A 16,285-nucleotide genomic window follows, 5' to 3' on the forward strand; every position below is an offset into this window, starting at 1 on the left:
AACCAGCCCCAAAGAAAATATTCCTACCCCGGCGCTGGTATACCTGGACTCTTTGTAACCCTTCTTAAGTTCTTGACTGTTTTCTGTTGTTCTCATTTGCTTTCACTATTTAGATACATAAGGACCAAATATTTCATTTTGTGATTGTTGAGTTTTGTTTATTTATTTTTGTTTTGCTTTCTAAGATATGAAGACAAATCCTTTCTCTCTTTTTCTTTTCTTTTTGTTAAGATAGCTGTCAAGCAGTGTGTTTCTAACATGAGATTTTTCTCATTTCCTTGTTGAACATTGTACTGGTCTCTGTAGTTGAAATGGTTGCATGCTGCATTAGAAATACAGTAGAATGCGCTTTGGTTACTCTTAGCTCTGCCGATGATGATAGCTCTGCATCATGTAAATAATGATTTCTTCTGTTTGTGACATAAATGTTGGCATCAAGGAGAGCTAACAGGATGATTGCTAGACAACATAAAAAGTAGACCTTATTCAGAATTCCTATTTGCCTCAGCAAAAGACAACATGGCTTTGTAAGAATTCACATTTTCTGAGATAAAGAGGCACTGGATATTTTTTTTTAATTTGTGTTGTGTTTGGAATGAAATTTTCACTGTTTCACTATAATACAATGAATGAAGTCACATATCATAAAAGTCTGAATTATCAATGGAAACCAATTTTGTCAATTTTACTCAATCTACACAATTAATAACTAAGTCAAGGCAGGTGCTGGTGGCTCATGCCTTATAATCCTAGTTAGTCAGGAGCCTGAGATCTGAGGATCATGGTTTAAACCCAACTTGGACAGTAAAGAGCAAGTAAGCATCAAAAACAAAAGATAGCCAGAAGTGGATCTGTGGCTCAAGTTGTAGAGTACTGTCCTTGAGCATAAAAGCTGAAAGACATTCCCCATGGCCTTAGCTCAAAGCCACAGTATGGGCACAGAAGAAGAAAAAATCATATAGCATAGAACTTTGAATCAACAATGGAAAACATTTAAATCAAGTCCACACAATTAACTAAAGCACTGTAACACTGGAAGATGGTGCTGTATTAAATTCCAAAATTTGAATACTGGCATCCAATATTCTACATTTTATAATGCTTTGTTTAGACTTCAGTTTACAATTTTCAATACTTGTTTTGATATATTACTATCCCTGGAGTATTACGTTTATTATTTTTTAAATGTTAGGCACTTGAGTTACCTAGTTGCCTTAAAATTATTTAAATGGAAGACACATAAAGATAGCAGATTATTAGGCCTGAAGCTCTATCTCAGTGGTAGAGCAATTGCCTAGCATACTTGGGTCCTGGGTTTAATCCCCAGTAACACCAAAAAGAAAAGAAAAGCCAGTAAATAAAGAAAGGGAAGGGAAAGGAAGGAGAAGGAGAAGCAAGGGAGATAGGAAAGGGAGGAGGATTTTTTAAAACAAGTTATCAATAAAAACAATACTGTTCATGGCTCTTGCTCTGGAGAGGGAAAAAGGAAGTAGTATTTAATGCAAAGTACACTGGTAGAAAAGTACATGTGGTAGAAGAGAATTCAGTGAATTACAGTCAGAAAGTGTCATACTTTCTTCAAAACTAAAAACCTCAATTATTTAAATATTACTTTCCACTATAGAATTTATTTTCTAATAGAAAAATTAGGGAAATAATATTTTCTTGTTGGGAAAACAGGACTTAACAGCCAAATATTCTCTACATGAAGTCCATGAAGCAGACATTTTCTTTTAGGTAGAAGTTATCATAGGGTTTAACAGCAATGTGTTTCTAAGTACGGATGACATGATAAGTTCTAGAGCCATCTAAGAAAACACTTTAAACCATCCTTAGAATTTCTCATGGGTTTTTGAAATGTATTCTTTCACACAGTTTTTTAATATATAGTCCAATGTTCTTAGATTTTCAGAGGATATTCAGTTTTGTGCTACTTAGGATTCCTTGACCAATTCCCAAAGCAATCCAGCTGAAAACTACCTTTGTAAGGAATGGAAATCAAAGAGTTTTATCTCCAGTGCCCTTGGCCAGTTTTCTATGGATGGACATTAACAGGTCATTCATTAAAGAAGAAAGGAAAGCTGTATGTGGCACGGGACTTGGTGAAACAGTGAATGCCTCTTTAGGTCTCCAGCCTTCAAAGCCTTGTTGGCATTCTGAACAGGAATAAGGTCTTCTGCATGCTGCTTCTGGGTACAGAGGTGTCCTATCTCCTGGGTTCAGCAGAGAAGTCTTTGATCAGGGATCTTGTCAGCTGTAGCCTCTGACAGCAGTGAACATGGCTTTAATTCTTGTCAGTATTTAGTGTTGTCAGTTGGCTCTCTCTGCTTCTGTCCCTTAGACTGGTGAGGATGTACTTATCAATGCGAATGTTTCTTTCTCTATTTTTGTTCTCACTCAGGAGCCCCAAACTACTGTAATCCACAACCCTGATGGAAACAAGGTATTCAGAAAGAATCAGCATCATCTAGCTCAACAAGATTGCACATCTCATCAAATGCGCAATGCAAAATTAATTCATGATCCAAACATAGAAAATCTTCACCCTTTTTTTTTTCTTCCTACCACACTTTCTTTTGTTTGGTCTAATTGGCCTAGAACTATACACAGGTTTCTTTCAAAGAAAAATAAATGACATGATAGCTTGAAAGACAAGTCAATGGTGCCTTGGTTAAAAAAGAAAATATGGAAGTCAGGTTGAACATTGAAAAAGTCTTTGTGTCAAGAGGACTATATATTCTGAACAACTCTATTTGGTCTTTTCTTTTTTCCATGACTGTTTGTGCATCATATGGTAGATGTGTGCTGCATGAAATTTTAGGATTTCTTGCTACCATTCCATTGTCTTTAAAAAAAAAAAAGTCACCGTTGGTTCATAGGTTTTTCTTTTTCTTTTTTTTTAATGTTGTTTTTGAGTTTTATTCTATTCCATTGTCATAGTGTTTGGGAACTTTTGTCTTTCCATTTCTTCTTTTGATTGTGTTGTTGTTTGGCATGAGTTTGAGGAGAATCAGAATTGACTTCTCATGAAATGTGTCTATAGTTGAGGTATATGCATTTCTGTAACAAACGTTTAACTACACTTTTGCAAGTGAAGATTTATGAATTCTACCTGTTGTAAATAATTTTACAGCATGTTAACAAAACAACACCACTTACATACATGTCTACATGAGGAAAGGAGACATTTTCTGAAAGTATTCCATGTTTCTAGTTTATTCCTTTATGTATTACGTCTCTAAGGAGAGGAGAAAAAAATACATCATCAGGGTTTTCTCAAACATTAAATACAATTGTGGGTCTTATGTTTCCTTACTTTTATCAGTGATGGCAAAGACTTAGAAAATACACTTAGTTGATCAATATGAAAACTACTAAAGTTAAAGCACATGAAAATGTGTTTGAGAATAGGATGTAGTTTGTAGTTATGGTACTGGAAATGTTCTAAGTTACTGAAAGACTTCAAATAGGGCAATCTAACATAGGAGAAACATTTTTTTTAATAGCATTAGCAAATGAATGACCAGGCTTAACACCTGGAGTGCTAACTTTGTCATTCTATTGCTGTCATTTGTAAGAGTGGCTGCATGTGTTTCTTGCTTATGTGAATTGGTTTATCTTTTACAGTGCATGGGTTTACCTCCATTTCTCATTTAAGTCTGAATGCTCCATCACATTGAGAAACGCATGAAGACTTTTCTTTGGTTTTGTGTGTATGGAGACTCTGGATACATTTTTCATTAGTTTTTCTCTTTGGTTTTATATTGTGTACTATATTTATATCAATTGATTACTTTTCAAAATATTGAATCTATGAAAGAACACTCTGTGGGATTTGAATCACTTTCTAAAGCCTGGTTTTCATTACTAAACATTGAGCATCGGAAGTTAGTTTCCAATTAGCTTCAGCTCTAGTCTTTAACCATTCCAGGCAGAAAATTGTGTCTTTCTTATAAGTAGTGCAAAATATCTTTGCTAGGGAATATTTCATTCATTCATTTTTAATGACAACATTTATCAAACCATTTTAAGCAATCTTAATACTGGCAGTTACAATGAACTTTTAAGTGTTCCTACTTACCTACACCTTCATTTGTAGTTTTATAAAGGAGGAGCTTTATTTTTTTTTCTTACTCCAGGAGCAGTTATCATTGCTAGCCAGTTTCCAGTTTATGGAAGAATGGAAAAATTCTAACTGACCTAAATTATTTATTATAATGCAACCATTGTACTCATGACAAACATCAGTCTATCTCAGCTTAATGCCTTTAGCTTCTTATTCAAATTGTTTCATGCAATGAAATATTTCCTCTCTGTCCAAGGGACATACACAGAAACTGCAAATATTCTATCTGACAGACAACCTCACATAAAGATACCATTTGTTAGTTACTTGATTCATTCTGCTAATAAATTTAATTTCTCATAAACATTTATACACATACACAAATCATACTTTACAAAGCAGTGTAGTACCCATACATTTTACGTAGTTCTAAAAAAAAAAGCCACATACTTCTGCTGTTTCTAGAAATCACCCAGATTTAAATTGCACTAGAAATTAGACAACCAGAGTACTCCCTCTTTGAAGTGTTTGCAGCATTTAACATTTTATTTCTGTTGAAAACCACTTAACATATTTTGTCAATTTTGTTCATTTGCATGTCAGCATATTCACACAGCCTGCTGAAGAATTTTTGCATGATATGTATACATCACTCACCAATTGTTTTCTTTTTTAATGAAAAACTCTAGCTGCTCATTAATGCAACTTCAAAATGTGTCTTCTTTTCAACAGGAGTCAACTGAGAGTTCAAACACAACCATTGAGGATGAAGATGTGAAAGGTATGACTGAAATGAGAAAGCCTAATTCAGAGCTCCACGTTTATCAGAGATTTTTTTTGTATATATTTTTATTGTAAAAGTACTGTACAGAGGAGCTACAGTTACATGAGTAAGGTAATGAGTACATTTCCTATCGAGCATTGTGACCTCTTCCTTTGTTTTTCCCCTACCATCCCTTCCCTCCACACCTCCCCAACTCATCCCTCTCACCACCCACCCCTGCCCCAAAGTTGTAAACTTCATTTTCAACATAATGTCTTGTACATCTCATTCTTACAATGGGTCAACCTGTATCCTTATTTCAGTATTTGTTATTTCCCTTCCCCTCCCCAAATTAGAAAAATGTATATATAAGATGCAGGGTACCGGTATCAAATACAGTGAAAACAGGGAAATTGTTTAAAATAAATAATATATTTAGGAAGGAGGCTCTTAATCTTTTAAAAAAAAAAAAAGTTTTTTTTTTTTTGTAATGAGTAAAATGTCCATTTTCAGTCTTTCCCATCATATATGTTTTTAAATTACAGGTAATAGTACATGGTCGTAACCACTACTAGTAATGAATGACAATGGCATAAATAATAACAATGTAAATATTTCAGTTAAAATGTAATATATGCAAATATATACATATTAGGTATATTCATAAATCTTGTTTAGTAAACAATTTATATCCAGAGATGAAGTTTAATACCCGGGTGCTGGTGGCTCATGCCTGTAATCCTAGCTACTCAAGAGGCTGAGATCTGAGGATCACGGTTCAAAGCCAGCCCAGAAAGGAAAGTCCATGAGACTCTTATCTCCAATTAACCACCAGAAAACTAGAAATGGCACTGTGGCTCAAGTGGTGGAGTGCTCGCCTTGAGCTTACAAGCTCAGGGACAATACCCAGGCCCCATGACCGACAAAAAAAAAAGAGAGAGATGAAGTTTGAAAATAGCATTTAAAGGGCACTTAAACTTTTCACAGTCTCAAGTAGGTACTAATGGAATTTTGTACATACATGACAGCATTTTATTCTGTGTTTTACGTTTTTTCCTATCTTCTTAACCTTTATTCATTTTTGTTGCCGAGGTGTACTCACCACCTATAAACAAATATACTTAACACACATTTGCAATTCATAGCCTTCCTTTTGGCCAGTCACTTTGTAAATGTGTCCATTTAGCAGATCAACAGTGACTCACACCTATAATCCTAGCTACTCAAGAGGCTGAGACCTGAGAATTGAGATTGAAAGACATCCCAAGCAGAAAAGTCCATGGGACTCATCTCCAATTAATCACTAAAAACCTGCAAGTCGAATAGTAGCTTAGATGATAGGGCACCAACACTGAATGAAAAAGCTAAAGAACAGTGTCCAGGTCCAAAGTTCAAGCCTCAGTACTGGTACCAAAAAACAAAACAAAAACAAACACAGAAAAAGTGTGCATTTGGCTTCAGCTGCTTTTGCAGTGTTGTCCTCTTCTTTCTGTAATTCAGTATACAAAACTTCTGCAGGTCATTTGGGTGAAAAAAATGATAACAATAAAGTATTTAAAATAGAATTCTTGTAGGAAAAGAATTTTTTAATTAAAGATTTTAAATTTTTTTAGTTTTCAATAGTATTTTTAAATATTTTTTATTATAAAGATACTGTACAGAGAAAATTAAAGATTTTGATCCAGTAATTGATTCTACCTTATCTGAAAAGATAAGGTAGACATCTAATAATGTCACTGGCAGCATTAAGTATATAAGTGGCGTTAATAAAGTACAGTCTTTAAAAGTTGTGTTCATGTTATAGAATAAAGAACCAGGAAATTCTCAAGCCAAGAAGAGATACAGGCAATTTAAGAAATGAAAGTGGCAGTTCGCTACAAGTTGCCAATCACCTTTGCTGACTTTCTCTCTTTTGGCTGACTAGAACAGCAGGTGCCGTTCAAGTGTTTTCTATTTATATTATAGAGTGCTGACCTAACTCTGCTTTAAGTAGTCAGTCATTATTTTTTACAGTGCAAAGGAGGATGGCTGTGTAAAGGATTTTATTTAGTGAGTCTGTTTCTCTCACTCTTGCCCATGAGCTAAAATTTGAACTGAAGTAATTTTATGAATCACTAATGCCAGTCACATTAGATAAAGAGATCGTTTTTCAAAACCAAATAAACAGATGTTCCAGTTAGCTTTTCCAACGATCCAGGAAGCACCTTTGCTGCTCATATTTTAGATTCATTGGCTTTTTCAACTAAGCAGAATGTTTTCTATGGTTTTTCATCCTCCTCCTTGATCCACAGTTTTGAAATGACTAAATAAAGTCAGAATACGGAAATCTCATAATTTGTGTAGTTCATCCAGGGATTGTTTCTATCTTGCTGATACAAGAAGGGCTTTAATTGGCGATCTTTTTCACCTGAATTTGACTCTTCAGTTATTAAATACTGGCTCAGCATCACTGTTCATAATTTATGAAACTATCAATGTACAAAGGAATCCTTCAGCCAAATGGTGACATATACTTACAATGCCAGAAACTGGGAGGCTGAGAAACTAAGATCTTGAGTTTGAAGTTAGCCTAAGCTATATAGCAAGTGTGCATCTCAAAATGCAGGGGAGGAACAGGCACAATAGCTCATACCTATAATCCTAGCTTCTGGGATGGGAAGGTGGAGACTGAGTGGGTTTTATTGCCCAGGCAAAGGATTTGGGAATTCAATCCCAATCAATTAAAAACAACAACAATGCTAGTGATCATCCCAACCACTTGAGAAGCATAAATAGGAAGGCAGCAATCCAAGCTACCTGAAGCCTTTTGAAAAATAACAAAAAGGCTTAGGATGTGACTCAACTGAGAAAACACCTGTCTTGTAAGCTCAGGGTCTTAAGTTCAAACTTTATTCTTTCCTACAAGAGGTAAAAAAGAAAGTCCTAAAGGGCTCACAAGTAAAAACAGTATTTGTCTTTATAGTTATGTTGAATCTGTGTGCATGATATTAAGCATCATATTGAAATAAAAAAGAAATACCTATTTGATAATCCACTAGAAGTTTTAGGGTTTTTTTTTAATTTATTTCCTTGGCCTACTAAATTATTTAACTTTGTCTTATTTTACAATAATAGAGTGTACACACGGGCAACAGATGTACCATAGTAAGTCCTTATTCTCTGTACAGACCAGTCTTTTGGTAGGTTTAAAAAAATGATTCTATGTTGTTTTTTGGGGGATTCTAATTCATTTAATTCTGATTTAATTTTATTATTTGTTTCTATCTACTTGATTGGGGTTTAGGTTGTTGCTCTTTTTCAAGGAGCTTCAGGTGTCTCATTAAATTGTTGGTTTCAGATGTCTGCAACTTGTTTATGTAGGAATTCAGAGCTATAAACTTGCTTCTGAGGACTGCCTTTGCTGTGTCCCAGAGGAGCTGGTAATTTGTGTGTTCATTTTTGTTGAATATCATGAACATTTGAATTTCCTTTCTAATCTCTTCCATGGCCCACTGATGGTTCAACAGTGTGTTATTCAGCCTCCACATGTTACAGGACTTTCTTTGGTGGCTTTTGGTGGTCTGAGAGAATGGAATTCTATGCCTCCATCAGAAAGGATGACATTGCCCTATTTGTTAGGAAATGGAAAGACTTGGAAAAAATTATATTAAGTGAAATAAGCCAGGCCCAAAGAAACATAGGTCCCATGGTTTCCCTTATTTGCAATAACTAGTATAAGTCTAGGACATGCAGAGATGGTCAAAAGCTATGTACATATGACCGTAGAAGATGATGTTAAGTGAAATGAACCCCAAGATAGGGACACAGTGTTTTTTTTTTCTTGCTTGCTTGCTTGCTATTGTTCTTAATGTATTTAAAATGTACTATGTGATTTTTTTTTGTTTCTCTTGTATGTTCTTCCCTTCCCCCACCCCCCCGCCCATATAATCCCTGTTTTCACTAAAACAGATGCCCTGCATCTGGTATATACATTTTTCTAATTGGGGAGGGGAAAGGAAATAACAAAATGCTGAAATAAGGATGCAGGTTGACCCATTGAAACAACGAGATGTACAAGATACTATGCTGAAAACAAACTTTACAACTTGGGGGGCAGCGGGGAGGAAGACTTGAGGGGGTGGGGAGGGTGAGGGATAGTAGGGGAAAAACAAAGGAGGAGGTAACAATGATTCATAGGAAATGTACTCATTACCCTACTCAAGTAACTCTAACCCCTCTGTACAGTATTTTTACAATAAAAAAACACGTAAAAAATGAGTGATATCAGTAATCTTTAAGACCAAAAGGTGTCTTGAAATATCACCCAGGCAGGCTATTATTCTGACTGTAAGGCAGATGAATGAATGAATGAATGAAGCAGTCATAAATGAATGTAATATGTTTGCTGTATTGATAATAGATATGCTTGTATAGGGTTCTCTCCACACATGAAGCCCAGTCCTCAGGAATGTCCTAAACAGCCTTTTATAGTCTGACGATACATGCTTCTATTCACCCGTGATTCACTGTCACCTGGGGTAGCTTAATAGGAAATGTGCTCATTGTCTCTGTTAAGTCCCAAATGTACCTACCTCTGTGTGTGTGTGTGTGTGTGTGTGTGTGTGTGTGTGTGTGTGTACCTGTGTACCTATGTACTTATATGAAATGGTCAAAAAGACTAACTCATAATCTGACCAAAACTGTATCTTCTGTTCAAGACCATAATGTATCTAGACATTGACAACCTTGCTTCCATAAGCGCAGTGTTGATGTCATTCTCTCTGTGTACAATTTGGTTTCAGGATGAAATACCACACTTTCCCAGAACATCTTTTTTTTTTCTTTGTCAGTCGTGGGGCTTGAACTCGGCCTGGGCGCTGTCCCTCAGCTCTTCCGCTCAAGGCTAGTGCTCTACCACTTGAGCCACAGCGCCACTTCTGGCTTTTTCTGCTTATGTGGTGCTGAGGAATCGAACCCAGGGCCTCATGTATGCAAGGCAAGCACTCTACCACTGAGCCACCTTCCCAGCCCTCCCAGAACATCTTTTAAGCATGCTCCCGTAGCACATGACTACAGGCCAGTCCATGCACTCCACACTACAGCTAGTTCTCACAGGCAGCATCTAATGCTGGCACCTAGACTTGCATTATTTCGAGGTGTTAATTGGGCCTTTGGCCTTTGACATGACAGCTTCTCTGTTCTCTCTCCACTGTAAAGAGCATGGCTGTGGGTCACTCACACCATAACCTCTTCAAAGGAAGAAATGAATGAGTAACAGTTCCTTTATCAGTCATACTAAAAAAGTTTCATTGTTTAATAACTTTTATTTTCAAAAAGTGTCTAGAGTTTGTTCCTCAAAGGCAGTGTGTTTGCTTTGTGCTGTTGGCCTTTTGACTATTTGTATAACTTCCTAAGTATTGTCCTGTGTTAAACAACCCAAATATTATTATTTCTAATGCTGTGTTAGTAAATTCAGTAGCAAATCTACTGTCCTAGAGAAATACTAAGTTTGTAATCCAATAGAAGCCATAACAAAGCACCATTACTGCTACTTATTTAATTATTTATTATTTTTGTTATTGTTGGTTGTGGGACTTGAACTCAATGTCTGGGTGCTGTCCCTGAGCTTTTTTGCTCAATGCTAGGACTCTACTACCATTTTGAGCCAGCCATAACTCCACTTCTGGTTATCTGGCGGCTAATTCGAAATTAGAGTCTCACAAACTTTCCTGCCAGGGCTGGCTTCAAATCACAATTCTCAGATCTCAACCTCCTGAGTAGCTAGGATTTTATATATATATATATGAAGGGAAGTTCTCCTACTAGAGCTTACATCTTCACAAATAAGTTTCTAGGCCAAAATGTTGAAATAGCCTTTTGCATTTCGAATGTCTTTCTAGTAAAACATTCCGTCTCGTTAATTGCAGGTGTCATGGAACAGTGGCCAGCCTTAGCCTTTCATTAATAGAGGCTAGCTCTCACAGTGCTCCTGGGCACAGGTGTGAGTGAACCTAACTGAAGCCAATATTTAGTCCTTTCCACACTGTACGCATTTGAAGATTGTCCTTCGGTTTGTGGCTATAGCCACAGTTTGCAGGGCCTGTCGTTGTATGCCACAATGTCTGTTCACCTCCTAACATGCCCAGCACCATTATTCAAAGTGAGCTCCTCCTTCCTGATGAACACCCATCCATTCAGTCCATCTGTGACTCTTCCCCAGCATGCCAGATGTGTGCAACACCTGTCGAAGTCGGGCTCCTGTGTGTCCTTGTCACCTCTGTCACTCATCCTGCTTGCAGCATCTCACTTCAGCTCATCCCTCGGCAGCCACTTGGATGTTTTGCTACATTTCATTCTCCTACAGGCTAGGACCTGTCTCTAGGCCAGTATGGCTCTCTACCACAAGCATTCATCTTTAGTGATGAGACTGACTAAAAGGAAGGCCTGTTCTTGGATATTCTAGTTCTATTTCCTGAGCAGGTGATAAAGAAGCTGTATAGGGTGTTTGCAAAAGGCTCAACTAAGGACCAAGACATTGGTACCTTTATCAGTGGAATAGAGATCTAGCATCTGATGATAACTGGATGTCATGATGTGAGCTAATCTACAGAATCTGTTGATAAATATGCTTTCTATGTTCATCTTCCTTTAAATTTGGGTATCAATGGACAATGTAATGCCCCATACACTCAGATTCTTCTATTCCTTTTTTGGGTTTTTGTTTTTGTTTTCCTTTTTCTGGTCCTAAGGCTTGAATTCAGGGCCTGGGCACTGTTCCTGAGCTTTGGTGCTCAAGACTAGTGATCTACCCGCTTGAATTACACCAATCCACTTCCATTTTTTTTAAGGTTTGAATTAGAGTTGAGAGTCTCATGGCCTTTCTTGCCCAGGTTGGTTTTGAGCTATGAGACTCAGATCTCAGTTTCCTGAGTAGCTAGGATTACAAGCATGAGCCACCATGACCTGACTAGATTCATCTATTCTTTAGCTTTAGTTTTATCAGCGACCGTCTTCAGTTCCAGGTAGGAATTTCTGAGGAAGATGGTCACATGATGCCCAGCTTCTTCTCTTTGCATGGGGCTTCTCACTCAGGACTTGTTTTACCTGGATTTCTGTCTTTCAGAAATCTGCAAATCAAGAAACCTGTTAGATATTTACTTAAGGACTTTTGATAGTTCTATGAGGTTAAAAATGTCTTTGAGAACCTATAGTGTGTTACATAATAACATTTCAGTTTTGTAACTTGAAGTTTGATTTAGAATCATTTTTAAAGAAAATTTCTGGTCTGTGCATATTTATGTACCTAATCTTGTAAATTTTTAAATGAGGATCAACAAGTTATAAGACTGAATCAGAAATTCTACTCTACCAGGAATGCACAGTTGTTTCATGTTCTTTCTTTTTCACATTCCTTCTATTTTATCTCTGCATTCTCATTCATTCTGATTTTCTCTTTACTTGTTGCCTGTGTCAGGCTTGATTCTTGAATTTCTCAGCGATAGCCTCAGGCTTTTGCAGTGTAAAACAAGCTCCAAACTCAAAACTAAAATTAAAACTAACAAACAAGAATATACAACTGCTCATTTGTATCATTAGAAAAACAGACACACTCTCTATCTTAATAAATTTTCTAGCTCAGAGGTTCTATAAATAGCTTTTCTTGCAAGTTTGCAAAACTTATGTAATGAGTTTTAGAAACAGCTATGGCAAAAATAAAATAGCATCATTTTGTGAATTAGTGCATAACTTCTAGAAGCATATATGTGTGTCTTTAATATCCAAGGTTCCACATCCAGATTCATCTGCAGATGAAAAATATTTGGAAAGAAAGCAGTACCTCTACTGAAAATGCACAATTATTTTTCTTACCATTATTCCTAAACAAAACAGTATCACTGTTTATATAATGTTTATATCATGTCAGGTATTGGAAGTAATGTAGATAACCATCTCGATTCAAAGTATACAGTAGGATGTAAATAGGTTATTTGCAAAACCAATTACCTTCTTTACAAGGTGCTTATATGTTCATGGGTTTTTTTCTTATCTATAGAGGTCTTAGAACCTCTATATCTAACCATTTCTAAACTTAAATCTAAAGTATTAGATCTAGGCTTAACCTTAAAATCATTTTAATAATCAAGTTGTTCAAAATTCTGACATTTATTATTCATATTCCCATTATTTTATGTGTGACATAAATCATAATCAGATTCAGCATTTATGCCATTGAAATTTTCATCAGTTGGCAAAATCTAACTTATAATACCATGTAGAGACCAGACAGAACTTGTTTGGTTTTGCTCTTGGGTCTATTTTTTCCCATTATCTAATTTAAAACTTGCCCAATTTAATAAGCAGCTAAGTTTAAAGCTATGTATAAATTTAAAAGATATTTGACTACTCTGTCTTTTTATCATTTTAGATTAAAATTGTATCACCTTATTTTTTTCTTCACTCATGAAAAATATGAAATATTAGTAATGACTGAATTGGACTCTAAAATCTATACTTCTAGCTCCTTTTCTTATCTACCTAGCTTTGAGCAATATGTATAGCTACAAGAAGTTCGGATAAAACAGGCCTCTACATCCTAAAATAGATTGTTATGAGATCTTATTATTATGTATGTATAATTATGCATTATAAAATAATATATAAAATTGGGAAAGAGAAAGGGAAGAGGTGGCGTTGTCCTAAAAGAAATCTACTCATTACCTGACTCATGTAACTATAATTCCTCTGTATATCACCTTCATACTAACAATAAAAATTAATATCAATGCTAATGACAAACTAGGTAAGATCATCATAGAAAATTTTTCCAAGTTTAAAAAAGCATCAGTTGCGGTTTTATGGAAATGATTGGAAACAAATTGTGTCTATTAGCCTATCTATTCAAAATTTTAGCATGAGTGTTGTTGGACCAAAAAATAGCTTAAACACACTTCAGCACAAAATTATTAAGGGACATATTTTGTATTCATCATGTAACTAGTATACAGGAGAACTGTTATCATACCTGAAATTGCTGTTTGACCTCATTCCTTTCTGTTTAGAAGTAAAATCCTATTTTTTTACTGTTTTTATTAACTGTGACTTTTAAATAGTTCTTAAAACTATTTATTAGAATAAAAGTAATCACGTAAATAAACTACAATTTCCTTTACTCAGTTTGTATTGTTTTCTACTAATAAATATATCTAGAAATTCTGTGAAATTTTATGTATATTGTGAATTTTCTATGAGTCACTGAAACAGTCTTAATGTTTTTTGCTGTTTTCTTTTATATAATCCCTTTTATATACTCAGGAGAAGTAAGATCTAAACTTACCCATGAAATTAATCTTACTCCTGTGAAATTTTAATATTCTGTTAAGTTACTGGTCAGCCCTTTATAGACCAGTACATTAAATGAAAAAGTGAGATAGGAACGTAGGAAAGAGAAGGAGAAAATGTATTAGTAAATGACAGAGCTCAATTAAAGAGTCTGTGAAACTATTTGTTAATAAAATAAACATTTTTATTACATCTGGAATAGCAATATTTCAGTTGTGTATTTAGCACAACAAATATTTTGTTGTTGTTGTTGGTCGTGGGGGTTGAACTCTGGGCTTGGGTGCTGTCCCTGCACTCTTCATCTCAAGGCGAGCACTCTACCGCTTGATCCACAGTGGCACTTCCAGTTTTCTAGTGGTTTATTGGAGATAAGAGTCTCATGGACTTTCCTGCCTGGGCTGGCTTTGAACCATGATCCTCAGATCTCAGCCTCCTGAGTAGCTAGGATTATAGACATAAGCCACCGGCACCCAGCTCACAACAAATATTTTGTGAATGCAGAGGGTAGTATCCCAGGTAGACACATTCCTTGACATCCTAGAACTCAACTGAATAACTAAATAAATAAGTAAATAAGTCAAATGACATGAAGACATAATTATCATCATGTTATAAACAAATACAGTGAATTTTAGATGCATTTAACCCATGTAATTCTCAGAAAGGTCTTTGTTTAAAGTATTTGAATCTATTTATTAAAAACAAAGATTGAAAACCTACTGCATGCTAGAGTAGTGAAGGTTGAAATTTAAAAGGCTTAGCTTTTCCCTTGAAGAGTTCTTAGTCTAGTAGGGCCCTCTTAATGAATATGTGCTAGTAGATTTCCACAGCTGTTTTTGTTTTGTTTTGCTTTGTTTTCTTTTGTTTGTGTTTTTTAGTCAACCTTTCATTCCATGTTAAAGGTTAACTTTGGGCCAAGCACTGTTGGCTTATGCCTGTAATCCTAGATTCAGAAGAGACTGAGATCAGGGTTGGAAGCAGGAAAGTCTTCAAGAAAGTCTGTGTGATTCTTCTCCATAATTGGCCAGCAAAAAGTCAGAAGTGGAGCTGTGGTTCAAGTGGTAAAGCACGAGCCTTGAGCCAAAAAAAAGGGAAGGAAGGAAGGAAAAAAGGGGAAAAAAAGGAAGGAAGGGAAAAAAAAGTAAGAAAGAGAGAGAGAGAAAAAAGAGAAGGAAGGAAGAAAAAAGGAAGGAAGGAAAGAGAGAAAGAAAGAAGAAGAAAGAAGGAAGAAAGAAGGAAGGAAGGAAAGAAGAGAAAGAAGGAAGGAAGGAAAGAAAGAAAGAAAGAAAAGAAAAGAAAGAAAGAGATGGATAGATGCTAATGGACTGTGCCCAGGTTCTGAGTTTTAGCCCCAGGCCTGGACGTCAAAGGAAGGAAGGAAAGAAGGTAGGAAGGAAAGATTAACTTTCATCTTGGGTATATGAGTAAAAACTTTTCTCCTTTGGTAGTCTGTTTTACTTTTATGTGTTTGTTAATTACTTTAACTAATTTTTTTTTTGTGCTGGTACTGGGGCTTGAACTCAGGACTTGAAGCTCTCCTTTAGCTTTTTTTGCTCCCGGGGAACATTCTACCTCATGAACCATATCTCTACTTCCAACATTTTGCTAGTTCATTGAAGATAAGAGTCTAGTGGGTGTGTTTACCCAGGCTGCCTTTAAACCTCAGTCCTCGTATCTCGGCCCCCTGAAGTATCCAGGATCACAGGTGTGAGCCAGAGCATGAGACACTTTTCCTTGGCCTCTGTTGAGCAGAATGTGCTGCCTTGTCTCATGAAAACCAGCTTGTGACCGTACTGAAGACTAGTTTTAGTTTTCCAAGTTACTGTCATTTATTTTATTGTAATAAAATTAACTCCTCTAGAGCTATGTTGTCCCATGCTTGTACACACTGAATACCCAAGGAAGACTGTTCACAAGGTGTAAGTCCCGTGGCATGGTTGGTTTGATCTCTGTAGATTACAACTGAAGATTTTTAAATCAATACTAAAGTTTACAGCAATAGTATTAATTCAATTAGATTTACCTTTTCTTTTTCTTTTTTTCCCTTCGTTGTACTAGGGCTTGAATTCAGAACCCTATGCTTGCTAAGCAGATGCTCTTCTGCTTGAGCCATTCTGCAAGTCTTTTTTCTTCTTAGC

The 16,285-nt window shown here is 35.9% G+C and overlaps 1 protein-coding gene across 4 annotated transcripts in view; it reads left to right on the forward strand.

The window, feature by feature from the left end:
• The window catches only part of Camk2d (calcium/calmodulin dependent protein kinase II delta), a 254,447-nt gene that overhangs the window by 206,231 nt on the left and 31,931 nt on the right, over positions 1–16,285 (forward strand). For all 4 annotated transcript variants that reach the window (XM_042697578.1, XM_042697575.1, XM_042697576.1 and 1 more), the window contains one exon: positions 4,799–4,847. In XM_042697578.1, the coding sequence (XP_042553512.1) occupies positions 4,799–4,847 (49 nt within the window). The remainder of the gene's footprint in view (positions 1–4,798; positions 4,848–16,285) is intronic.

Source organism: Dipodomys spectabilis, unplaced genomic scaffold (genome assembly GCF_019054845.1).
Source record: "Dipodomys spectabilis isolate Male_0828 unplaced genomic scaffold, ASM1905484v1 ptg000225l, whole genome shotgun sequence".
Classification (NCBI taxonomy): domain Eukaryota; kingdom Metazoa; phylum Chordata; class Mammalia; order Rodentia; family Heteromyidae; genus Dipodomys; species Dipodomys spectabilis.